The sequence below is a fragment of the Artibeus jamaicensis genome, unplaced genomic scaffold (genome assembly GCF_021234435.1).
Source record: "Artibeus jamaicensis isolate MK-2021 breed Jamaican fruit bat unplaced genomic scaffold, CSHL_Jam_final scaffold_1019, whole genome shotgun sequence".
Taxonomy (NCBI): Eukaryota; Metazoa; Chordata; class Mammalia; order Chiroptera; family Phyllostomidae; genus Artibeus; species Artibeus jamaicensis.
The window spans coordinates 29,507,721-29,534,387 of record NW_026522025.1 but is presented as its reverse complement, the minus strand read 5'-3'; the positions used below and the strand labels follow the sequence as shown (position 1 = coordinate 29,534,387).

The 26,667-nt window shown below is 36.7% G+C and overlaps 1 protein-coding gene and 1 non-coding gene across 2 annotated transcripts in view; both read left to right on the top strand.

Moving 5' to 3' along the window:
• TTLL7 (tubulin tyrosine ligase like 7) overlaps positions 1 to 26,667 on the top strand; it is a 149,068-nt gene that overhangs the window by 108,466 nt on the left and 13,935 nt on the right. Inside the window, exons 20-21 of the mRNA XM_037163981.2 lie at positions 10,855 to 11,015; positions 18,927 to 19,100. Coding sequence (XP_037019876.2) covers positions 10,855 to 11,015; positions 18,927 to 19,100 — 335 coding nt within the window. The remainder of the gene's footprint in view (positions 1 to 10,854; positions 11,016 to 18,926; positions 19,101 to 26,667) is intronic.
• On the top strand, positions 23,792 to 23,899 carry LOC119062903 (U6 spliceosomal RNA). The gene has a single exon (XR_005085070.2). It is a non-coding gene; the product is annotated as a U6 spliceosomal RNA (small nuclear RNA).

Genomic DNA, 26,667 nt, shown 5'->3' with positions numbered 1-26,667 from the left:
GTGTGATTTCTTGCCTGTCTCCTCTCTGCCTAAAATTACTTAGTGGGTGTTTTGCTAAAGGAGCAATTGTCGTCTCCGCATCTGTGTGGTCTTTTAAGCAAACTAGTCCTTATACCAAGGCCCTGATGGGGTCAGAGCCTGGGCAGCCTTGTTCACGCATAAGGACCCCACCCATCTTCCCAAGTATTACTTAACTAGAGGTGAATTTGAATGTCAGCAGAAGCAGTTTGGTTCTCTCCAAGGTTTTGCTGTTGGCACCTGGACAGGTCACGTTAATTCTGTGTTAGGCAGTGTCTGAGAGCACAGGTCTGGTTTCACACCTGTTTGTATGTGAGTGGAGCAGTCTGGGGAAAGTTACTTATCTGCTCTATGCCTGAGTTTTTTCATCCATAAAAATGAGATCCAAAATGTTTTGAGAACCAAAAAATTTTTTTCATAACCATTGGGCTGAAAAACTAACCCACCTGAACTCACTGGGTGATGATGACCTGACAAAAAGCTAGGTGTTAACTTTTGTCTGTCTCAAGGTTCTTGGAAAGGGACTATGGGCCACTGTATCTGCCTATGTTTTTGTTCTAAGGACTAAATGGATTGCTATATGGAAAAGTGCTCAGAAAAGTACTTAGAAGGTGCTTGGTTCTTGGTCAGCACTCAGTAAGCCTTAGCTCTCATTTTCACCTTGTCTGTATGGGTTTTGCTTTCTCTCAAGGAACAATTTTACTAAGACAAACACCTACTAAGTTCTATACCTATCTTGAACCTGGGGAACATGGTAAGTTTATTATCAGAATGGGCATAAATCCTTTATGTAGATAATAGTTTCCATTAATTAGACAGGAAATTAAAATAAGGTGAGATATCATTAATAGGAAATAACTGGGCATTGGGGGATCATACGGTAGTTCAGTGGCAGGTAAAGGTCTCCTTGAAGAAGTGGTGTTTGGGTTCAGATAGAGAAGTTCACTCGGTGAACAGGTTGGGGAAACTGTTCCAAGCAGAGGAAAAAGCTACTGAAGGGTCGCAGCAGAAGCGAGGGTTCTGGGCCCTTGAGGGTTCAGTTCCAAATTACGGGTCTCCCAAGCTCACCTCACTCCCAGACCAGTTTACCTCCTAGGGGAGGCTCCTTTAAAACTGGAGGTGGGTTTGTCTGGGGTGGGGGGACGTGGTAGGGAGAAAACGCAGCCCACTGTAATTGAACAACAATAAGGTAATTAAAAAAATAAAATAAAAGTGAAGGCTAAGAGAAGTGAGGGAGAATGTATGTTCTCAGTGGGGTGGCCTAAAAAAAGGAGCAGCAAGTTCCTGGGTTGCCCCGTCTGTGCCAGTCTCATCGCCCTGGAAAATCACTCCTCAGGCCGAGATGCTTGGGGGGTACTGGACGCCTGAGGGTTTACCCATGTCCCCAGTGGAGGAGACTACCATGGACAGGCTAGGAGTGGAGCAGAAGCATTCTCCACCCTAACCACCTGGTCTCTTCCCGAAGTTGCTGCTTTTAGTCATGTGTGGGCTAGGATCTGAGACCATCCTGCCTTTAAAATTCCCTCGTCTAGATTGAGAATAAAACCTACGCAGACTGGTGGCCAGGGGAGTCTGCTCTCCACATGTACCTAGTACAGTGGTGGCATGGAGAGGGCAGCCAGCACGTGGTAGTTGCTCTTCTTTGGTTTGTATGCATTGTAATGCGTTTTACCAGAAAGTGCGTTAAAAGAAAGGAATGAATATCCCATTGTCTCAAATGCTTTATCACTTTAAAGTTGAATAATTACCTAATAATAGAGTGTGATATTATGGTAATGTTAAAATTCCCAGTAACATTAATACTTTTAATTTCATTGTATAGAACTCACATTTATTCTTGAGACCAATTTATTGGTTATCTTTGTTACTTTAAAAATTTTCCTGCATTATGACTTTTGGCCTCCTATTACTCACTAATATATAGACAGTAGAAAGAAGAATTAAGAAGAGAAATCATTTAAATTTACCATTTACCACTAGTGTTGATTCTTATATCACATCAGTCCTGAGTACTGCTTTCTATATTCAGAGGTATAAAGAGTGAAGCTAGTAAGTAGCTTAGTAGAAAATTGTTTTTTAAAAGTATGAATTAATATATGATCTGCATATTATATCAGCAGCATTATAATTCATATTAAAGTCTTTAATATTTCTCTTTGCAACTAAGCATTCATTACTGGTAATAACATGCTTTTCTGGGACAGGTTTTTCACCAGCCACTTTGTCACGGTTTGCATTACCTCTCCTCCCTCTCCTACTCCCATTTGGCTGGTGCACCCTGACCTGCTGTAGGATTTGAATACAGTCCCCACTTCCCGGTGGAACGGGAAAAGGAGGAACAGTGCTTCTCACACAGTTCCCTGTGAGAAGCTGCAGTTGATATTCCTCTATAAATGTTATTTTGGAATGAAGAAAAAAATGATTTTAAATAGATATTTATTCTAAATTTGCCTTCGAGAGCACTAATATGCTTCTTTAAATACAGCTTTTTAAAGAAAAGCAAATTAAATTCTTCTTTTATCAGCTTCCGTTTGTCCATACATTTATGCCTGTGGATAAATTATATTTCACTCAACATTTAGGTTTGCAACATTTAGGTTTCCTTTCTCTTTTTAACTTTTACTCTTCATGTTTACAAGGAGTTCCTTTAATTAGATAAATGAAATAAAAAGTAAAAAAGATTCTTTGGTGAACTGAGATTAGAATAATTATATTTTTTAGTACTTATTTTTCTAAAGAGCTGTTGGAAATATCGGCATTGTATAAATATGAAAAACATGTGAGTTAGACAAAATAACTTTTGGGGGCTTACAAATTATTCGGTCCTTTTAATTTTTGTCCTGAATTAGTTCTTGTTTCATGAGACTGTCAAAATTTGTCTGTATAGGGCCTCCTTTTATTTAGTATTTTTAAGATTATACCATTTATGAACCCAACGCCCAAAACAAAAGATAGGATCTTGGCAAAAATCGGTAGTGAACCAGATGACTCCTCTGCATCTCCCAGGCCCCCCACGTCGCAGTTAGCCAGTTCTGGAATTAACTCTTCACCTGTCCCTTGCTTGCTTTCTTCATATGTTCTTATTATATCTGCGTGTTTATTCCCAAATTTAGTTGTTTTTACTTGCACTAAGGAGTTTCCTACTGTAAGTAATTCCTTGTTTGTATGATGGGGGTCCCCCAGAAAACTTGAACTGTCTTCTGGAAGGCCGGCCCCTTGTAGTACTGGCTTCCTCTGCTAGGTGAGTGTTCTAGGAACCCATCTATATCAGGGTACCAGCTGGCATTGTTGTGAGAGGCTGCAACAGTGAATTTTTTTGGAAGACTCTTTCAACGCATTTGTCCATTTCATGATGGGTAATTTATGAGCACACCTGCCCACACTGCTGAGTGTTCAGCAGTTTTTGACCAAAACTGGCCTGATGCCTGTATGTTACCCTCTGTATTCACCCAATCTTACCCTGAGTGACTTTTTTTTGTTTCCCTGAATGAAAAATTCCTCAAAGGGAAACATTTTGCCAATGTGGAAGTGTGAAACAAAAAGTAGCAGAACTAAAAGGCATCAAAAACTTTTTGAGCAGTTCAAACAGTGAGCAGTTTAAAATTGTATTGGTAAGGTGTATAACATCAAATAAAGAGTACTTTAAGATGACTGAAGTTTAAACATGTAAAAATAAATACAAAATTAAAAAAATAAATTCCAGGCTTTTTTGGGTTTCCTCTTGTATTTTTTTTACTTACCATTATGTCAGTAAGACATGCTGTGTGATTGTATTTCATTCATTTTGACTACTTTGTAATAGTCCAAAGCTATGAGTATGCCACTTTTTATTTATTTAGTCTTCCATTGATAGCGAGTTGGGTTGTTGCTATCATGAACAGCTGTTTGAAAATTCCTGTATATGTCTACTGTTCTTAACCTATGAGATAGTTCTCTTAGGAATAAAATTGCCGGTCTCAGGGTGTGCAAGGTTTTCTCTTGAGGAGAGAATGCCAGCATTTTCTGAAGCCACTGCAATTTGTACTCCCACCAACAATATCTAAGAGACCCTGAAGATAACTATCTCTCCAGCACTTAATATTGTCAGACTTTTAATTTTTTTCAGTTAAATGGACATGAAATGATAGTGTGGTTTTAATTTTTTTAATTATATATTTTTGATTATAGTATTAGAGTTGTCCCAATTTTTTCCCCTTTGCCTCCCTCCAGCAAGCACGTCCACTTTTTCAGGACATTCCTAAGCCTTTGTTCATGTCCATGGACCATGCGTATAAGTTCTTTGGCTTCTCCATTTCCTATACTGTACCTTAGACCCCCATGGCTGTTCTGTAAGCACCTTACCTCTTCACCCATTCTCCCATTCCCCCATTCCCCCATTCCCCACTCCTATCTGGCAACCATCAAAATGCTCTCTGTATCCATGATTCTGTCTCTGTTCCTCTTGTTTGCTTAGTTTGTTTTTTCAGATTCAATTGTTGATATATATGTTTATTGCCATTTTATTGTTCATAATTTTGATCTTTTTCTTAAATAAGTCTCTTTAACATTTCATCTAATATTTTGGTGGTGATAAACTCCTTTATTTTTTTCTTATCTGGGAAGCTCTTTATCTGTCCCTCAAATCTTCATGATAGCTTTGCTGGTTGGGGCAATCTTGGCTGTAGGTCCTTGCTTTTCATGACTTTGAATATTTCTTGCCAATCCCTTCTAGCCTGCAAAATTGCTTTTGAGAAATCAGCTGACAGTCTTATGGGAACTTTCCTGTAGGTAACTGTCTTCTTTTCTCTTGCTTCTTTTAAGATTCTTTCTTTATCTTTAACCTTTGTCATTTTAATTATGATGTGTCTTGTCATGGGCCTCTTTGCAGCCATTTGGTTTGGGACTCTCTGTGCTTCCTGGCATTGTATTTTCTTCACCACATTAGGGAAGTTGTCTTTCATTATTTTTTCAAGTAAGTGTTCAATTTCTTGCTCTTTTTCCTCTCTTTCTGGCATTTCTGTGATGTAAATGTTGGAATGCTTAGAGTTGTTCCAGAGGCCTCTTACACTATCCTCATTTTTTAAATTTTTTTTTCTTCTTGTTCTGATTGGTTGGTTTTTGCTTGCCTGAGTTCCAAATCATTGATTTAATTCCCAGCTTCATCCACTGTAAATTGTTCTTGCCTGTAAATTGTTCTTTATTTCAATTAGTGTATCCTTCGTTTCTGACTGGATCTTTTTTATGCTGTTGAGATTCTTACTAAGTTCCTTGAGAATCCTTATAAGCAATGTTTTGAACACTACCTTTGACAAATTGCTTTTTTCCATTTTGTTTAGTTCTTTCTCTGGAGTTTTGATCTGTTCTTTCATTTAGTTCATGTTTCTTTGTCTCCTCATTTTGGCAGCCTCCCTGTGTTTGTTTCTATGTATTAAGTAGAGCTGCTATGACTCCCTGTTTTAGTATCATAGCCTAATGTAGGAGGTGTTCTGTGAGGTCCAGGGGCACAGTCTCCCATATCACCCTAGCTGAGTACTCGGGGTGTGCCTTTCATGTGGGCTTAGTACACCTTCCACTTGTAGTTGAGCCTTGATAGCTCTTGGCTGATCAATGGGGAGGATTTACAAGGGCCAGTCAAATCTGCAAGGACCAGCTATGACAACTGACCACCAGCCTAGGCCCTCTCTGGAGGATCAGCTGTGTTGGGGCAGGGTGGTGGTGCTTCAGTGTGGTCTGTAGCTGTCCACTGGGTGTGCAGTCCTGGGGTTTGTACAGGCAAAAGTCAGCCCCCATCTGTGTTCTGCCCAGGGTTGCCCTGCATGAGCTACTAAGCAATCTGAGATGGCTGCTACTGGTGTTGGGGTTGGAAGTTTCTAGGAGAAGCCAAGCTGTGGACCTATTCTGGCTGCAGCTAGTGCTGGGCCTGGGGCCATTTAGCAAGACATAGGGGCTGGGGTCTCACTGAGGCTGGCTGTTGCTTGTTTGAGAGAATTTAGGGAGTTGTGAAGCATGAGCCAAAATATGGTCTTAATTTTTATTGTTTATGTTTATTGGGCATATTTATTTCCTCTTTTGTGAAATTCCTGTTAATGTATTTTTCTATTAAGTTGTTGGTATTGATATTAACAGTATGTTAGTCATTCTTTATGTACACCTTATACTAATACTATGTTGGATCTGTATGTTTGAATATATTTTCCCAGTTTGTGATTTGATGTTTTATTTTCTTTAAGGTATCTCTCTTGATTACCAGAAGTTCTTAATTTTAATGTAATCAAAATCTATTAATCTTTTATGGTCCATACTTTTGTTGTGACTTAAGTCATCTTTTTCTAGCCCAAGCTCTAAAAGATATTCACCAGTACCTCCCACTAGGATATTTAATGGTTTATGTTTTAAACATAAGACCTTAATCACTCTAGAGTTGATTTGTGTTAATTGAATAAAGCAAGTAATCAACTTCATTTATTTTTTTATAAAGATGTCTACATTTATTTATTTATTTATTTATGATCCTCACTCAAGGATGTTTATTGGTTTGAGGGGGGGGAGAGAGAGATCAATGTGAGAAAGAAACATCCATTGGTTCCCTGCCTTATGCACCCCCCCTGGGGGTCAAACCTGCAGCCTAGGTATGTGCTCTACCAGGGATGGAACCCGCAACCTTTTGGTGCACAGTACGATGCTCTAACTGAACAACATGGCTAGGGCCAAATCTCCATTTACTGATCTAATTTAAATTTAACTTCCATTTCAATTTAATTTTAATATAATTTAATTCTTTTTCAGTTGGGCTTCTATTTTATTTTAATTGAATTTATTGGGGGTGAAATGTATTGGTTAACAAATGTATAGGTTTCAGGTATACAGTTCTGTAATACATCATCTGTGTGTTCTATCGTGTGTTCACTACACTAATCCAAGCCTCCTTTCATCACCATTTATTCCCACTACACTCTCTTCTACTTCCCCGAACCTTCCTTGCCTCTGGTAATACCACACTGTTGTCTGTCTCCGTGAGGTTTTTTAGATCATTCCTTTACATTCTCACCCAGCCCCCAAGCTCCCTTTCCCCTGACAGCTGTCATCAGTCTGCTCTCTCTGAGTCTGTTTCTGTTTTGTTTGTTAGTTTATTTTCTTGGTGAGTCCATATATGAGTGAAGTCATGTGGTTCTTGTCTTTGTCTGACTGGCTCATTTTACCTAGTGTAACGCTGTCCAGGTTCATCCATACTGTCATGAAGGGTAAGATTTCCTTTTTTTAGGATGAATAGTATCCCACTGTGTAAATATACCACGACTTTTTTATCTACCCATCTACTGCTGGGCACTTGGGTTGCTTCCAAATCGTGGCTATTGCAAATAATGCTGCAAGGAACCTAGAGGTGCATATATTCTTTCGTATCAGTGTTTTGGGTTTCTTTGGGTATAGTCCTAGGAGTGGAATTGCTGGGTCAAAATGCAGTTTCATGTTTAATTTTTTGAAGTAACTCTATACTGCTTTCTACAGTGGCTACACTGCTCTGCATCCAACGGCAGTACATGAGTAGTATCCCTTTTGTCCACATCCTCGCCAACACTTGTTTGTTGACTTATTGATGATGGCCATTCTGGCAGGTGTGGGGTGATATCTCACGCCTGTCAGAATGGCTATTTAGTTTTAATTTGCATTTCTCTGACGATTAGTGACATTGAACATTTTTTATATGTTTATAGGCCATGCGTATGTCCTCTTTAGAGAAGTGCCCATCCAGGTCTTTGCCATTTTTTTAATTGGATTGTTTGCTTTTTTAGTGTTAAGTTGCATACATTCTCTATAAATTTTAGATATTAACCCCTTATCAGATGTATTGGCCAAGATATTCTCCCATTCTGTAGGTTGTTTTTCTACTTTATTGATGATTTTCCTTTGCTGTGCAAAAGCTTTTTGGTTTGATATGGTTTCATTTGTTTATTTTTAATTTTGTTTCCCTTGCTTGAGGTAATATATAAGAAAATATTCTATGTCTGCTGTGAGTAATGCCTGAGATTTTAATGCCCTGAGTTTTTTTTCTAGGATTTTTAAGTTTCAAGATGAATATTTAAGTCTTAATCCACTTTGAGTTTATTCTTGCATATAATGTGAGTAGGTGGTCTAGGTTCATTTTTTTTGCACCTGTCCAATATTCCCAACACTATTTTATTAAATAAATATCTTTAGCCCATTGTATGTGTTTGCCTGCTTTGTGAAATATTAATTGACTATAAAGGTGTGGGTTTATTTCTGGGCTTTCTATCCTGTTCCATTAATCTGTATGTCTGTTGTTCTGCTACCATGATGTTTTGATTACTTTGGGCTTATAGTATGGTTTGATATGAGGCAGCCTCATTCCTCCATTTTTCTTCTTCTTCCACCATATCACTATTGCTATTTGGGGTCTTTTATGGTTTCATATACATTTTTGTAGTATTTATGAAATATGCCATTGGTACCTTAATAGGAATTGTACTGAATATCTAGATTGCTTTGGCTAGTGTGGGCATTTTAATAATGTTAATTCTTTCTGCCCACGAATATAGTACATGCTTCCACTTGATTGTATCTTGTCTTTTTTTTTCTTCAGTTCTTATAATTTTCTGAGTACAGGTCGTTTACATCCTTGGTTAAATTTATTCCAAGGTATTTTTTTTTTGAAGTGGTTGTGAATGGGATTGTTTTCTTAGTTTCCCTTACTGATAGTTCATTTGGTATATAGAAATGAAACTGATTTCTGGATATATGTATTTTGTATCTGCTACTTTACTGAATTTATTTATTAGTTTTAGTAGTTTTTTTGTATAATCTTTAGGGTTCTCTGTATACAGTATTATATCACCAGCAAATAATGACAGTTTTACTTCTTCATTTCCTATTTAGATGCCTTTTATTTCTTCTTGTCTGATTGCTTTGGATAAGACTGCTAATACTATATTAATAGGTGTGGTGAAAGCAAGATATTCCTTTCTTGTTTCTGGTGTTAAGGGAGACACTTGTAGTTTTTGCCCATTGGGTGTGATGTTGGCTGTGGGTTTGTTATATATGACCTTCATTTCATTGAGTTATGTTCCCTGTATTTCCACTTTTCTCAAGAGTTTTTATCATAAAGCAGTGGTAGATTTTATCAAATACCTTTTCCTCATCTACTGATAAGATCATGTGGTTTTTATCCTTCATTTTGTTTATGTGGTGTATCATGTTTACTGATTTGCACATATTTTGCCAATCTTGCACTCTAGGAATAAATCCCACTTGATTGTGTTGTGTGACCTTTGAAATGTTTTTGCTGGATCTGATTTGCTAATTTTTTTTGCTAATTCAGTATTTTAGCATCTATATTCATCAGATATATTAGCTGTAATTTTCCTTTTTTGTAGTGTCTTTGTTTTTAGAATTAGGATAATGTTGGACTCATAAAATGAACTTGGAAGTCTTCTCTCTTCTTGTTTTTTTTTGGAATAGTTTGAGAAGGAGAGATGTTAGTTCTTTTTTGCATGTTTGCTAAAATTCCTCTGTGAAGCCATTTGGTCCATGACTTTTGTTTGTTGGGAGTTTTTTTAATTACTGCTTCAGTTTTACTGGTTGTAATCTGTTTGTCCAAATTTTCTGATTCTTCATGATTCAGTTTTGGAAGAATTGTATGTTTCTAGGAATTTATCCATTTTGTTCATATTGTCTAATTTGTTGGCATAGAGTTGTTTGTAATATTTTCCTAGAATCTTTTGTATTTCTGTGGTGTCAGTTGTTACTTCTCTTTTACTTCTGATTTCATTTATTTGGGCTTCTCTCTTTTTTCCTTGATGACTCTGCTTAAATGTTTTTTCTTCTTGTTTATCTTTTCAAAGAACCAGCTCTTGGTTTCATTGATCTGTTGTATTTTTGTTTTTAGAAATTATTTCTTTTATTTGTGCTCTGATCTTTATTATGTCCTTTTTTTCTGCTTACTTTGGGCTTTGTTGTTCTTTTTAAGTTTCCTTTAAGTGTATAAAGTTAAATTGAGATTTTTCTTGTTTCTTGCATTAGGCTTCTAATGCTATGAATTTTTTCTTTGGACTGCTTTTGCTGTGTGCCATAGATTCGGAGGTGTGTTTTCATTTTCTTTTGTTTCTAATTATCTTTTGATTTCTTCCTTGATCTTGGTATTAACCCAATTCATTGTTTAGTAACATGTTATTTAGCTTTCTTTTCTCTGTGTATTTTTCAGTTTTTCACTTGTGATTGATTTTTTAGTTTCATACTATTATGGTCAGAGAAGATGCTTGATATAATTTTTGTCTTCTTAAATTTATTGAGACTTGTTTTATGTCCTAAAATGTGGTCTATCCTAGAGAATGGTCTGTGTGCACTTGAAAAGAATGTATATTCTGCTGCTTTGGGGTGATATGCTCTCAAGATACCAATTAAATCTATCCGATCTAGTGTGTCATTTAAGGTGTCCATTTTCTTGTTGATTTTCTGTCTGGAAGATCTGTCCATTGATGCCAATGGGGTGTTAAGTCCTCCACTGTGACTGTGTTACTGCAAGTCTCTCCCTTTATTATATACATCAGGATTTGCTTTACATATTTAGGTGTTTATCTGTTGAGTGCATAAATGTTTATAAGGGTTATATCCTCTTGTTTGATTAAATTTAATCTTAACTATAGTGGTTGAACTTGCTACCTATGCATATACCAATGTTTTGAATGCAATGATCTATTTCTGGACTTTTAGTCTGTGCTTTTGTTCATTTATGAGTAAGTCTGTGTATGTTTGTTGTATTCATCTTTTAATATTTTTATCTTTGAATTTTAGATTCACACACATATACACCTAGATTTTGAAATACTTTGTTTTTTCTACTAGGTTTTGGACATAGTAAAAACAAGTATTCGTACAATTCTTCCACGCATCTGGAAGGTAACTGATGTTGATGAAATATATTTATATCGGATTTTTAACCGGGTTTTTAATCGCTTACTCTGGAGTCATGGCCAGGGACTGTGGAATTGTTTCTGTGATTCAGGGTAAGTTCTAAGTTATCTTTTATTATTTTTATTTAAAATATTTTACCAAAAGTTATACAGGTAGCTCAATAACATGGTTAAATTTCTGTAATAATTTTTTTTAATTTGGATTTTTTTACTACATGTAATTTTTAGTACTCAACTATAATTTATAGCAGTTAAGCTGAGTTCACGGAGCTGATGATTATGAATATAACACCACCAAACTATTTTGAATTCAGGGGAAAGAGATGGTCTTAATTAATGAAAAATCTCAGTATCCTTAAGGTTCTTCTGCTGTCGTCTTTATGTAAACAACTTCCAAAAGTATGGCTATACTCATGCTCCTCTCCAGAATTTCAGTCCTGCCAAAGCTCTCGGGACCCATCATCAGGCTGGCCTTAAGATAGCTAAAACCAAACATTTCATACCTTCCTTTCATTCGGTAATGAGTTTCTTTGTTGACTTCTCTTAACCCCATTGTTATTCTCCTAATTGTTCAGGTTTGATATCTCAGGCACATCTGCATCTGCCTTGTCTTTCACTGTCTTTATTCAATCAGCTGCTAAATCGTGTTCATTTTTCTGTCACATTGTCACTATGGCTACTCTAGATTGTCTTTTATTGTTCTTAACAATTATCAAGTACTCGATTCGAAGTTGAATCGAACATAGATCCTTCCCTCACTAGATATTAAAAAACAATGGGAATAGGGCCAAGATACTATTCACTATGTGCTAGGCATTGTTCTAAACACTTTACATGTATTAAGTGATTGAATCCTCATAATGTGACTTTGAAGCAGTGCTCTGATTATCTCTATTTTATAGACAAGGAAACTGAGGCACAGGTAGGTTCTAAAGACCTAGTACACTGGGATTTGATCTCAGAGATCCAGATTTCATGCCTTTAGCCAATTAGCTCTGCTGTCTCTAATAGACAAAATAAGATATATACAAAAATAATGATCTTAAAAGAGACAGAGATAAGGGATTATAGGATCTCAGAGAATGGAGCCTTTTTTGTGATAGAAGGTAGAATTAATAGATTTCTAGGCATTTTTTGCCTTCAATTTTTTTTGTTTCCTTTACCCACCCTAGTCTCAGGGTCATTTCCTAAATTCTGTAGTGAGTTCCATCATTTATTGTGAAAGTCTAAACTTCTTATCTAGAGGCACAAGACTCTCAAGATGCTGGTTCTTTCTTATTTCTCTAGTTTTCTCCTCATTACCTCCCTCCTTGAACTCTGTTTTAGAGAAAAAAAACCTCATTATTTTTCAAATATCTTAAAAGTGTGCCTTTTCTTTCTCTCAGCTGTTGAACGTCATGCCGTGGAGTGTCTGACTGGGTTGCTTGCTCCAACCCTAGCCCTTCAATCCCTTCTGCACTATTTAAACCCTCTGTAAAGGCTCAGGCTATACACTTCCTTTGTACAATCTTAACAAACAACTGCGGTCTGAAATGATCTCTCAATGTCCGCCATTTAAATATTCTAGTCATTTAGTACTGAGTCATATATAGCATTTGCAGGCTCACTCTCACCACCATGATTATCCTCAGCTGCCATTCACCAGCATGGAGAGTTCATTAGGTGCTCTGGGTTGTAATGAAATCTGAGAATAATCCAGGCTATAAATTATTTCTTCAGAGACTTAAGTGAAATCTTCGGACTGTGCTCCATGGCTCCTTAGTTGATATAGAAGTTCTCTCAATGTGAATTCATAATTGGAATTTCTGTTTGTTTGTTGATTCGTTGTTTGGAATGCCACATATGACTGTCAGCTACTCTCCACCGTGGAAGGCAGTGAGGCAGTGAGGCAGTGAGGCAGTGAGGCAGTCTGCTACTGATACTGGAGCTGAGGACTTTGAGTCCATGAGATAATCCCCAATGCCAGACCCCGATGAGGTATTACTAAATTAGGTATTACATTTAGGTATTACTAAATGCCTAATACCATTTTACATGTAAAATATTATTAAAATCACTACAATAATATTTTGGGTAATCTATTATTATTCTCATTGTGTAGGTAAGGAATTTGAAGCATAAAGAGACTATATAACTTGCCCAAGTTCTCATAGTAGCTAGGTGAGCCTGGATTGAAATCTAAGTTTTCTGAGTCATCAAGAGCTCAAGCCCTCAACACTATGCTTCATTAAGTTCCCTCAAAGTAGCCCTGACAGTGGTTGCAAAGCTTGCTGTATTGAAAATCTACAGCATTAGTCAAATCCCCTTCCCACTGCCCCTGGGCAGGTAGAGTGGAAGTAGCTTTGAATCCATTTATTTTTTAATTTGGTGGTTTGTAGAGGTGAGTTTAATACTGGGTTTTATTTTGCAGCTTTACAAGTGAATTTCTTAGACTTCCTCAGATTCATGAAGTCAAATGGTGGTGTGTATATTTGATTCTCAGTGTGGGGCCCAGAGGAGTCCCACTTATCTTTAGATCATATCTGGTCAATGTGTGCACCTTTAACTGAGGCCTAACAGCCTGCCTACTAAGTCCAGATAGAACTGTTCTCTTAGTTTAGTTCTAAAGGGAAGACTTTAATAAGAGGTTGCAGTTATCTTTCATAGTTAGGTGCAAGACTTTGGAACAATATAATCCAAATAACTCTGGGCACACTTGATTACTGCCTCTACCTGTCAACAGCCCAATAATAAAACAATGAGTAAACCATTCTCTGTCCACACCTAGAAATATCAAAGAATGTGTAGATATTTATGGTAGGTTTCTTTGGAATTAGCCTGGAGGTTATACTAATGCATCAAATAGAAAACATCTTTGTCCCTCTCTTTTGCTCTTCCAGTCTGCTGAAGTCTGTGCTTAGTGACCTTTTTTTTTTTTTTAAATCACCACATGCAGCCTGCTGGGAGTGTTACATTGCCCCACATTTTGAATGTGTTCTTTTCAAGGAAATGTCTCTTAGAATTGTCCCCATGGTTTTTTTAAAAAGACTTTATTTATTTATTTTTAGAGAGAGGAGAAGGGAGGGAGAAAGAGAGGAAGAGAAGCATTGATGTGCAAGAGATATATCGATTGGTTGCCTCTCTCACGCCCCCAACTGGGGACCTGGCCTGCAACCTAGGCATGTGCCCTGACTGGGAATCAAACCAGAGATTCTTTGGTTCCACACTAGCCAAGGTGTGTCCATCATGTTTTACTGGGATAACAGAAGTCTAGATTTTTTGAGACTCAGACAAGGCCTGAGATCTTGGGAAGAATGGCCAAGGGAAGTAACATTTCAGTGAGATCTGAAGGAAGAGGAAAAATGGGTGTTTTCCAGGTAAAGCAAAGAGGAGGGTGCAGGGGCTAGTATGGGAGGAGGAATGTTGTGTTTGGAAAAGCCCTCTTTCTTCTCAAAACGCTGACATGTAAACCCCAAAGAAAATAATCTGGCTTGGACAGTTTAGCCAAAGGCATTTTCTTTGGAAGTTTCTCATGGAAAAGGTTTTCTTTTAGCATCTTAGGGGAAGGGGAAATTGTAAGAAATATTCTAAGTCTGCTTCTAGGCCGAACTCTCTGCCTATTTGAAAATGTATGTATAACATGAGGGCTACTTAAAATGATGTGAATCTTGTTATTCTCGTATGACTTTCATTTCAATGTGTTTTTGTTTGTACTTCTCAGCTCATTACTCTTTCTGATGCTGATTACCCAATTGGCATAATACAGATGTTTGTACTTAACTTCGGGCCACTCATCCATCCACTAAGCCTTCGTCCAGTAAAGGGGAGAGATGTGTCAGTTTCACCACCGATAACTGCATTATTATTTTGATGAGAAAGGGCATGAAAATTATTGCATTACTGGGTTATATGAAGCTTTTTAAGTCTCCAAATTTCATTAATAATTCCCCTTTATTGTTAGAGGTATTCATAATTCTGTATCTTATCAATATATGACTAACAAAAGTCATTTAAAGTAATTTTATTTCATGTTTTCTGAGGATTTAGGTGTTCCTGAAAGACCTTTTTAACCATTTAATTTTTCTTTTTGAACCCATGGATTTCCGTTCTTCCATTTCCTTGGAATTTAGATTCAGAAAGCAGACAGATGAAACCCTGGGTTCTTTGATAAAAGCACTGCTATTTTTAATTATTTCCACATCCTTCACCTTCTTAAAAAGTTTGTGTAGCATTGAAATTGAGATACTGTAGTGTTACAGGAGCATTTCACATTTACTCAGCTGTGCCAGGGGGTGGGTAGGAAGTGGGGTCTCAGTGAAGGACAGGTTTCCTTTGTGCAGAGGGGGTGCCATTAGCTGAGTACTAAACGAAGCAAGTTGTGTTCATTTTCCTTTTTCTTTATGAGGGTTCTGGCATGCTGACACTTAGATATAGATAACAGAGTAGAATGTGGTCTTCAGCGAGTGGTGGTGAACATACACACCAAAAGTAGGTACAGGCCCTTGATCTGTATGTTTATTTTAAATATTTAAGGAAGAATGAGAGAGTGAGGAGCCAAAGCTGCTCAGATTGTAACTCACATATTCTTCAGAATGTTACATCAGTTTAGAGTGTCAAAGAAGAAGCTCTTTTATCTTTCTTCCATTTTACTTGTCCTTTTCTTTTTTTTTATTGATTATGCCATTACATTTGTTCTATTTCCCCCCATTCCCCTCCACCCTGCACACCCCTCCCCCACCCCCTTTAGTTCATGAACACGTGTCTCAAGTTCTTTAGATTCTGTATTTCCCCTACTATTCTTACCCTCCCCCTATCTATTTTCTATCTACTGTCTATGCTGCTTATTTTCTGTGCCTTCTCCCCCCTTCTCCTTCTCCCACTCCCCTGTTGCTAATCCTCCACATGATCTTCATTTCTATGGTTCACTCCTGATCTAGCTATCCTCTTAATTTGCTTTTGTTTTAGGTGTGGTTGTTGATAACTGTGAGTTTGCTGTCCTTTCACTGTTCATCTTTTTTATCTTCTTTTTCTTAGGTAAGTCCCTTTAACATTTCATATAATAAGGGCTTGGTGATGATGAACTCCTTGAATTTGGTCTTATCTGAGAAGCACTTTATCTGTCCTTCCATTCTAAATGAAAACTTTACTGGATAGAGCAGTCTTGATTGTAGGTCTTTGGATTTCATGACTTGGAATACGTCTTTCCAGCCTTTTCTTGCCTGTAAGGTCTCTTTTGAGAAATGCACTAACAGTCTGATGGGGACTCCTTTGTAGGTGACAGTCCCCTTATCTCTTGCTGCTTCTAGAATGCTCTCCTTCATTTTAATCTTGGCTAATGTAATGATGATGTGCCTTGGTGTGTTCCTTCTTGGGTCCAACTTCTTTGGGACTCTCTGAGCTTCCTGGATTTCCTAGAAGTCTATTTCCTTTGCCAGAACGAGGAAGTTTTCTTTTATTATTTGTTCAAATAAGTTTTCCACTGGTGGCTGTTCCTCTTCCCCTTTTGGTACCCCTATAATTCGAATGTTGGAATGTTTAAAGATGTCCTGAAGGTTCCTAAACCTCTCCTCATTTTTTTGAATTTTTGTTTGTTCATCCTTTTCTGTTTGGTCATTTTTTTCCTCTTTCTGGTCCACTCCTTTGATTTGAGTCCCAGTTTCCTTTCCATTACTATTGGTTTCCTGTGCATTACCATTTATTTCAATTAGTTTAGCCTTCATATGTTCTTCTAATTTGGGACTAAAGTCAACCAGTTCTGTGAGTATCCTGATCACCAGTGTTTTGAACTGTGCATCTGGAAGTTTGGCTATTTCTTCATCACTTAGATTTATCGGCTCTGGGGCTCTGAGTTGTTCTTGAGCCATGTTTTTATCTGTTTGTGCCTGTTATGTATGAGGAGCAGAGCCTTAGTTGTTCACCAGGACGGGGCCACCCAGGTCACTGGTTTGTGATACTGTATGTGGGGGCAGGGTCAGAGTGGGAGCAATGGCAGTCCTCTCTGCTAGCCCAGTCCGTCCCACCACTTGCCCCCACCTGTTTATCCGAGCAGAAATGTGTGAGCCCGCCACCTTCATTGGTTTATCTGCACGCAAATGCTTGACTGATCTCAGGTAGCCAGCCATGCCTCTTCCCTGGGTCCGCCCGCAGCTAGCCCGCACCTGGGATCCGCGCCTTCGGCTGCTTGCACACTACACTGGTCGCGGATTTTTTTGGCCAACCCACTTCGCTGCTGGCTTCGCCTCTCTTACTGATTTAGCTGAGCATTGGTTTGGTTGTGTTTATTGTTGTTAAAACTTTGTTGTTTTTAGATTTGGTTGTGCATGGACGTAAGGTGTTTCCACCTACGCCTGCATCTTGGTGGAAGTCCTACTTGTCCTTTTCTTACATCTGAAAAAACAAATTATCATGATGTGAGTGACCTGATAGTAGATCTGATCAAGTGGCTCCGAGGGATCAAAAAATATGTAGAGGGGAGGTTTGTGGTAGTGGTTGATTTTTGCAGAAATACCCAGAATCCCAATGGAGAGAAAACTGTCAGAACACAGGATACTTTCTGAGTGCATTTATATTTATATGAATTTTTTATTTCTCTGGGCTCAGACATATAGGGCCTGCTAGATAGACTTATTAATTATAAACATATTCCCTAATTAATTATTTTTTGAGTATTTTCCTTGATCAACTTAGGTGAATTGGATATATACACACATATAAACATATAAACATATCTAGTTTTACTTATATTAAGTAATAAATTTTGTTTTTAGAGTTAATTTAACTAGCATATTATTAGCATATTACTGTTGACTCCTGAGCATCTCAGAACATGCAAGAAAATTTATTTCTTTTAATCAACTCATTTGAATCTTATACTTTTAAGAGAACCTGTCATCATTCAGTGATGACAGCTATCTTTTTGAGACCATGTTTCTCCTGAAAAAAAGTACTCTTTCTAATTAAAAATAACTTTATGAATTTCTAAAGCATTTAAAAGGATTCCAAAGATATCAAATATCCGCAGAAGATATAAAATGGAGTCTTTGAATTTCCACTGGGAAGTCTGTTTCTTCAGAAAAAAATTTTTTAATATTCCTTTTCTTCCTGAAAATATACTCTTTTCTCTTTCTAAGGGCTAAGTAAATTCGTTTATATAAAAGGAGATTTGAACCATTACCTAGCCTCAGACCAAACATTGCCCTTTGGGCTTGAGAAGAGTTTCATTTATACTAAGAGAAAAACTCATTCCCTTTCTCTCTCTCTGTTTTCTGGTGGTGGTGGTGGTGGGTGATGTGACAAGGTATGTCCTGATTTGGACCATGACAGTAAACTTAATAATTGTAAACACACACATGTGTGTGCACACAAATGCAATTGAAGTTCACCGAGAATGTAAGAACATGAACACTCACTACTGCATACTTTGGTATAAGCGGAGTGAGGACCCTGCCTTTGGGGTTGCAGTAGGGCAGTATTTGTTGGGATAACATTACTTCTAGCTACAGAACTCTAGGAATATCATGCACATAATTATATCTGAAAGTTTTGAAAGGTGTGGTCATAATTAAGGGATTAACCTAAGTTCTCCTAGTGCAAAGAGGTCACAAATATCCTTTAAATTCTTTTTTTTGTGGGATTATTATTAACATAAAGGTACATAAAGTTTCCTAGAAAACCTAAATTTCTGGAATACCTATGTTTTGAGAAATTGGCTCAGTATTTTACAAACACTTTAGTACAGAGTAGCTCAATTTTTTTAGAAGATTTTGGAAAACCATCCTTTCTTTTACCCACAGTTGGCAGCAGTAGTCTTTATAAACAAATGTCTATGAAGTCTACGTTGTTTTTTAATACCAAGATTAATTTACTAACATATATTTATTTTATACCTTTCAGTCATTTGTAGTCATTTCAAATGTGCAAAAAACTATTTCTAGTTTTCCTTATTGCTTTGTTGCTAGGTAAGTGATATAGCTGGTTGCCATTTTTAACAGCCTCATGAGGTCATGTCTGTTTCCATGCCAACAGATCCTCCTGGGAGAGTATTTTCAGTAAGAGCCCTGAGGTGGTGACTCCTTTGCAGCTCCAGTGTTGCCAGCGCCTGGTTGAACTATGTAAACAGTGCCTGCTAGTGGTTTACAGACACACAACTGATGCAAGAGGATCACTCTCAGGCATTTGTACTGATTGGGGTAATTCCAGGTACTTGTTTAAGTTGCCTAGACTCTGTGAGTTTTATACCAAGTGATGCCATAATGCAGTTTGAAATTGAAAGGCTTTTTTTTATATGGCGAATGAAAAAGCTACAGACTGAAAATTCAGACATACCCTTGCCTACAAAAGAGTTTGAATTTGCACAATCGTTACCTTTAAAGGACCATACAAACCTGAAGGGGATGGCAGTAATGAAAATGAGATTATTGGGTTTACATACTTTTGCTTTTATAAGCCAAGTAAGAACCGTTAAAATTGCTAATAAACTTAACTTTTTTCCCCAATAGGGCTATTTTAACATTTATTCTTCAGCCTAGCAGCTGAGAAGATGCCTTTAGTTTAATTTTTATTGTTCAGTATGCTTCTACTACTCCTTTCATAACCAAACAAATCAGTGGGAGATGTATTTAGTTAAGTTCTATTTAAAAATTGAATTTTTATAAATGTTACCCACTTTTAGGTAGTTTCCAAAAGCATAAAAATATTGTTATTAAGTTGCAAAAATTAATGTAGAGTAAACAAGCACATTTTAACATCTCAAAACAACCATAGTTCCCATTAGAATTGAAGATGAATATATGACTTTATTTTTCACATATGTTAAATTGTATTACTCTTTAGGATAGAGGAGAGTAAACCATGACTTTGAAAAACTAAGTGATCTTGAAAGGATGATAGGATTCAACTAGCAGTTGAGTAGACAATAAAGAAAATGAAACTACCTTAGCTTGAATTTTTTTTTTGACCTGTATTGGCTTGGAATGGTTTTCACAAAAAATAATGTGAGATGGACCTGCAATCTTTGCTTGACCTGGATTCTGTTATTATACTCTTGCAATACCTTTAACCTACTTTAACTCTCTGGAAACAGAAGCCGATTGATCACAATGGTAGAGGCGAAGTTAGTCATCAATTTTCTATATATGTAAATGCCAAAGCCATATTCTATAGTTTCAATGATTTGAAGCAAATTATTAAAATAAACTTACACTACTTTCATTAATATTTCCATATGATTTAAAAGAATGATGGCCATCTTAAAGACTTTACAACATATATATGAAAGAGGCTTCTCTTTACGTAGATCACTCTGGAAGCATGATCAGGAAAACTTTAAATTCTAGCCAGGAAGGATTGTTTCAATCTTTTTAATGTTACTCTTACAATTCCAGATTTCATGATCTATTTTCTATTGGTGGCTCATGTAACTTTTGTGAGTAGGCAAACTAGGAGGTTGCTCTCGAGAAAGAAGTTGTACCTTAAAGTTGCTTCAGGCCTTTTTATTTTTTTTTCCATCTGGTGGTCAGAAGAGATATTCCTAATCCTGGAATCTTGAATTCTCAACTTCTGTTAAATGCTCATATAACCCCAACATAGTGATTATAAGCCTTTTGGGAGGAGGTGGTGGTGGTCATTAAACATACCCTTTTCCCTGCCCCAGTCCATAACCATGTGAAAGAGAAATGTAGGAGTCAGATAGACGGTCACCAAAATGTAGCTCCTTATTCAGAAAAGCTACACTGAGGTACGTGGATATAATAAGCAAGTGAGTTTTCTAATACTGAATTGAATAATTCAATGTACCCATCCACTCAAAGGCACAGCTGGATCAACCCAAACATTCCACTAGCACTACCTCATAAAGTCTAGTTCCATTGTGTTGGCACAAGAGCAAGTAGGAATGCATCCTTTCTGCTGATAGGCTGATCCAAAAAGAGAAAGGGGTTGAGCCAAGTACATCTTTTTCTTTTTTTAATACCCACAAATCAGATAGTTTACTTCTGGTAGGAGCCAGGAAGTTTATATTGGGGCAAGTTCTTCTACATAGAAACACAAGGAAGAGAGAGAAATAAACATGTCCTACTCATATCTAGCTATTAAAATCCAAGTCAACGTCACATTAATTTTTAAGGAAAAGATGTTCGTCTTTTCTTTTCCTGAGAGATTAGAAGCCTATATCTTTTTACCTTATATGTAGAAGCTACTTAAGTTGATATTTATTAATAAAATACATGTTGTAAACATATGCCTAATATAAATAATTTATGAGGATTTGCTAAATACTTTATGAGGAGGTGTATATATATTTGGCTAGTTGATCTATAAAATTAAAAAAAGAAGAAAATAGAGCTAACATCGGTCAGGTTTATGGCCATATTTTTCTTGACCACAGATTTCAGGATATTTCTTAAGAAGCTTTGAATAGTATGTGGCATCTAATATTATCAGAAGGTTGTATTATTCCTGATACAACCTTGTAGTATTAGAAAATCAGTAATCGAATAGACTTATCAAGTGAAAAGCTGTTTCTCAAAGTTGGACTGGTAACTACACAAACAGAACTGATAGGTAAATCCAGATGATCAAGTTTATGTATCCAGGAGACTGGAATTCTTGGGTCCAGCTCAGTATTTCTCTATAACTAGACCTACTTGGGAAGCTTTGGAATCTTCAAACACTTCGTAACCTCAGCATCTCTGTCTCATGTACTGAAATTCCATATAGGCTTATATGAAAAAGAGAGTTTCATGGCTAAAAACATTTTAAAAAACACTGAGTTAGAACTGCTGCCTTTGGTAATAGGGCCATAGTTATTTGGACAAAGCCTTCCTGTGATAACAACTAGAAAAGCTGGAAAAAATACCGAAACATTTGCTTGAAGACATCAGAGAATATTAACCAGGCACTTGTAATGAGTGTATTAACATATATTGAATTGAAACACAAAGAAGAGAGAAAAAGTACAAGTACTTAATACTAGTACTAAGTAGTGCTTTTGACAAACTCTTGGGCCTAAGCACAAAGTAGGAGTTCAGGTCCTGTAAAGATTGGGGCCTTTAAAATGCCCTAGATTCCTAGGGGTAACAATGTTCCAGATATTTTGCAAAGCAAAAGTTGACAGAATTTTGAGGAAGAAAAGACAAATCTACAATCATACAGGACAATTTTAATATAATGATTTTTTCTCTAAGTATAGAATACTTTAATAATTAAACATTTAACTGTCATTTGTAAAAGTAAATCCAGTAACTTCAAGAATACAATACACGAAGCACACCAGAAACTTTTACAAAAACCAAATAGTAGAATAATAAAATGCATTTCAGCAAATTTGAGAAAATTGAAATCATAGAGTTTTTTTTGTGACCACATGTCATTAAGCTAGAAAACAATAATAAGATAACTAGAAAATTCACACTTTGGAAAGAAAAAAGTACACTTTTAAATAACCTGTGAATCAAAGAGGAAATCATAATGCATGTAAGAAAATATTTTAAACTGAATTATCATAAAATATGACAAATAAAAACTTGCAATATATAGCCAAATCATTATTTTGGGGATATTTATAGACTTAAATGAACATGTTAGGAAAGAAGAAAGGGAAAATTAAAATGATCTAAGCAACCATCTTGAAAAGTGACAAAATGACATTAAAATAAATGAATACAGAAAGAGAAAATAAAACTAAGAGCAGAAATTAATAATACAGATGCTTTTTATTTATTTATTTATTTATTTAAATATTTATTTATTTATATTTAGAGGGGAAGGAGAGAGGAAGAGAAACATCAATGTATGGTTGCTTCTAGTGCGTCCCCTGCTGGGAGCTGGCCTGCAGGGAATTGGCTTGCAACCCAAGCATGTGCCCTGACTGGGAATTGAACCGCGATCCTCTGGTTCGCAGACCTGCGCTCAATCCACTGAGCTATACCAGCCAGGGCAATACAGATGCTTTTTAATTATGATGAGATATGTTCCCCTAAACCCACAGTTGAAAATATTATAAGTCTAAAATACATTTAATATACCTAACCTACTGAACACCATAGTTCAACCTAACCTACCTTAAATGTGCTCAGAGCACTTATATTAGCTTATAGTTGGGCAATTATCTTTTTTATAAAAGATTATTTTTAGAGAGAGTGGAAGAGAGGGGGAAAAAGAGTAAGAGAAACATCGATGTGAGGGAGAAACATCAGTCAGTTGCTTTTCACATGCTCCTGACTGGGGACCTGGCACGTAGCCCAAGCATGGACCTTGACCAGGAACTGAACCAGTGACATTTCCGTTTGAGGGGTGACACCCAATCCACTGAGCCACACCAGTCAGGGCCAGTTGGGCAATTATCATGAGTTTCATCTCAAGAGTAATTGCCTTTCTTTTCTTTTCACGAGAAGCAGAAGAGACACATGGGCATTTTGTAGAAATGATAGTTTACAAAAACAGAGTCAAAAAATGCTGACAACACAGTATACTGTAGAGTATTGGTTGTGTACCCCTAAGATCACCTGGCTGACCAGGAGCTGTGGCACACTGCTGCTGCTCAGAATCACAAGAGTATTGTACAGCATATCTCTGGCCTAGGAAAAGATCAAAAGTCAAAATTGGAAGTATGGTTTCTACTGAATGCATGTCAGTAACTGAACAGACTTACTGAATGGGCTTACTTATTCAGTGGGCTTGGTTAGCCCTGGACCAGTAGATATGCATTCAGCTGAAAAATTTTACATTGAACCATCATAAGTCAGGGATTATCTGCATAATGAAACAAACAGAATAAAAAAGATCAGCATGGCGAAATATGCATTTTTGAAAGGACTAATAAAATGAATAAGCTACTGGTGAGACTGGTCAAATATATAAAAGACAGAAATAGCATCAATAACAAAAATAGAGTGCTTGCTGCGGCAGCACACATGCTGAAATTGGAGTGATGGCAGAGAAGATGAGCATGGCCCCTGTACAAAGATGATATGCAGATTTGTGGAGTGTTCCATATGTTCAACATCAGGTGTAACAATATCCACATCATAGGAATGCCAGAAGGAGATGAGTGTGAGAGAGGGTTAGAGAACCTATTTGGAGAAATACCGGTAGAAAACTTACCAATCTGGTGAAGGAAAAAGTTCACACAAGTTCAGGAAGGACAGAGGCCCAATTAAGATGAACCCAAAGAGACCTATACTAAGACACATCATAATTGAAATGGCAAAGCTTGATGACAAAGAGACCATTTAAAAGGCAGCAAGAGAGACAGTTAGTTACATATAAGGGGTCCCCATTAAACTCTCAGCTGATTTCTCAACAGAAACACTACAGGCCAGAAGAAATTGGCAGGATATATTTAGAGTAATGATAGCTAAGAACATGCAGCCTAGATTGCTCTAACCAGTGAGTCTATAATTTAAAATCAAAGGTCAAGTAAAGAGCTTCCCAGACAAAGTAGGGTTAAAGAAATTTTTAGTCCTGGAACTACCAAACCAACATTGCGAGAAATGTTATAAGGACCTTCTGCAAGAAGAAGAAATAGAATAACAGAGGTACAATGTAAAAATAGCAATAAATAAGACCCTATCTATAATAACCTTAAATGTAAATTGATTAAATGCTCCAATCAAAAGATACAGAGTAACTGAATGGATAAGTAAGCATCACCCATATACCTGCTGTCTACAAAAGACCCACTGCAGAGCAAAAGATTTCCACATGTTAAGAGTAAAGGGATGGAGGAAAATATTCCACACAATGGAAGCAAAAAAGGGGTGGGAGGAGCAATACTTGTATCTGACAAAATAGACTTCAAAACAAAGGCGAGAAAAAAAGACAAAGATGGTCATTATATAATTCTAAAAGGATCAATCCAACAAGAAGACATAACACATGTAAATATATATGCACCCAATACAGGAACATTTAAATATATTTAAAAACTCTTGGTGGACTTTGAGGAAGGTATTGACAACAATACTGTCATAATAGGGGATTTTTTTCACCCAACTGTCAACAATGAACAGATCTTCCAGACAAAAAATCAACAAGGATACTGTGGCATTAAACGACACACAAGATCAAATGGATTTAATTGAGGTTCACCTGTATTTCACTCCACAGAAGTATATACATTCTTCTCAAGGATACATGGATCATTCTCACAGATAGACCACCTGTTAGGCCACAAACGAGCCTTAACAAATTCAAGAAAATTGAAATCATGTAAAGCATTTTCTGGGATCACAAGAACATGAAATTAGAAATCAACCTCAATAAAAAGACTCAAAAACATTCAAATACCTGGAGGCTGAATAGCATGTTATTAAATAATGAATGGGTAACCATGAGATCAAGGAGAAGATTAAAAAATTCTGGAAGAAAAATGTACACACAACAAACCAAAACCTATGGACACACTAAAAGCAGTCCTGAGAGGGAAGGTCATAGCACTACAGGCCTACCTCAAGAAGCAAGAAAAATCTTAAATAAATAATCTAACCCTGCATCTTAAAGGACTAGAGGAACAACAACAAACAACAAGTAGAAAGAGGGAAATCAAGATCTGAGCAGAAATCAATGATACAGAGACTAAAAAAATAATACCAAAGATAAATGAAACCAGGAGCTGGTCCTTTGCAAAGATAAACAAGCCTGGTGAACATTTAACCAGACTCATCAAAAAAGGAGAATGAGGACCTAAATAAATAAAATCAAAGGAAAGAGGCAAAATAACACCTGATATCACAGAAATACAAGGTATTTACTACAAATAACTATATTCTAAGAAATTGGTCAACTTGGGCAGAATGGATACATTTCTAGAAGTGTACCATCTCCCAAAACTACAATGGGAAGAAGCACAAAACCTGAATAGACCTATAGCAACGAAGGAAATTGAAGCAGTAATCAAAAAACTCTGTCACACAAAAGCCCTGGACCAGATGGCTTTACAGGAAAATTTTATCAATCATTCAAAGGACCATCACTGATTCTTCTCAAACTATTTCAAAATATTCAAGAGGAGAGAAGCTCTTCCAAGCTCTTTCTATGAGGCCAATATTATCCTAATTCCAAAATGAGGTAAAGACATAACAAAGAAAGAATAGGCCGATATTCATGATGAACATGGATGGTAATATTCTCAACAAAATATCGGGTCTGGCAATACATCAAAAATCATACATCATGCTCAAGTGAGATTTATCCTGGGCATGCAAGGTTTGGTACAATATTTGCAAATTAATAAATGTGATTCATCACATAAAATGAAAGACAAAAATCACGCGATCATATCAACTGATGCAAAAAATCATTCAATGAAATCCTGTATCCATTTATCATAAAAATACTTAGCAGATTGTGAGTAGAGTGATTATACATCAACTTAATAAAGGCCATATGTGAAAAACCTACAGCTAACATCATTCTCAATGGGCAAAAATTAGAAGTGTCCTTTTAAGATTAAGAACAAGACAAGGATGTCCGCTTTCATGGACTCTTATCCAACTTAGTTCTGGAAGTCTTAGCCACAGCAGTCAGAGAAGAGGAAGAGATAAAAGGCATTCAAATTGGAGAGGAGGAAGTAAAGCCATCATTATTTGCAGATGACATGATATGTACATAGAAATCCCTAAAGATCCCACCAAAAAGTACTAGACCTAATAAATGAATTTGGCAAAATAGGAAGATACAAAATTAATACCCAGAAATTGATGACATTTTTATATACCAATAATGAACTATCAGAAAGAGAAATTAAGAAAGCAATTTTGTTTACTAT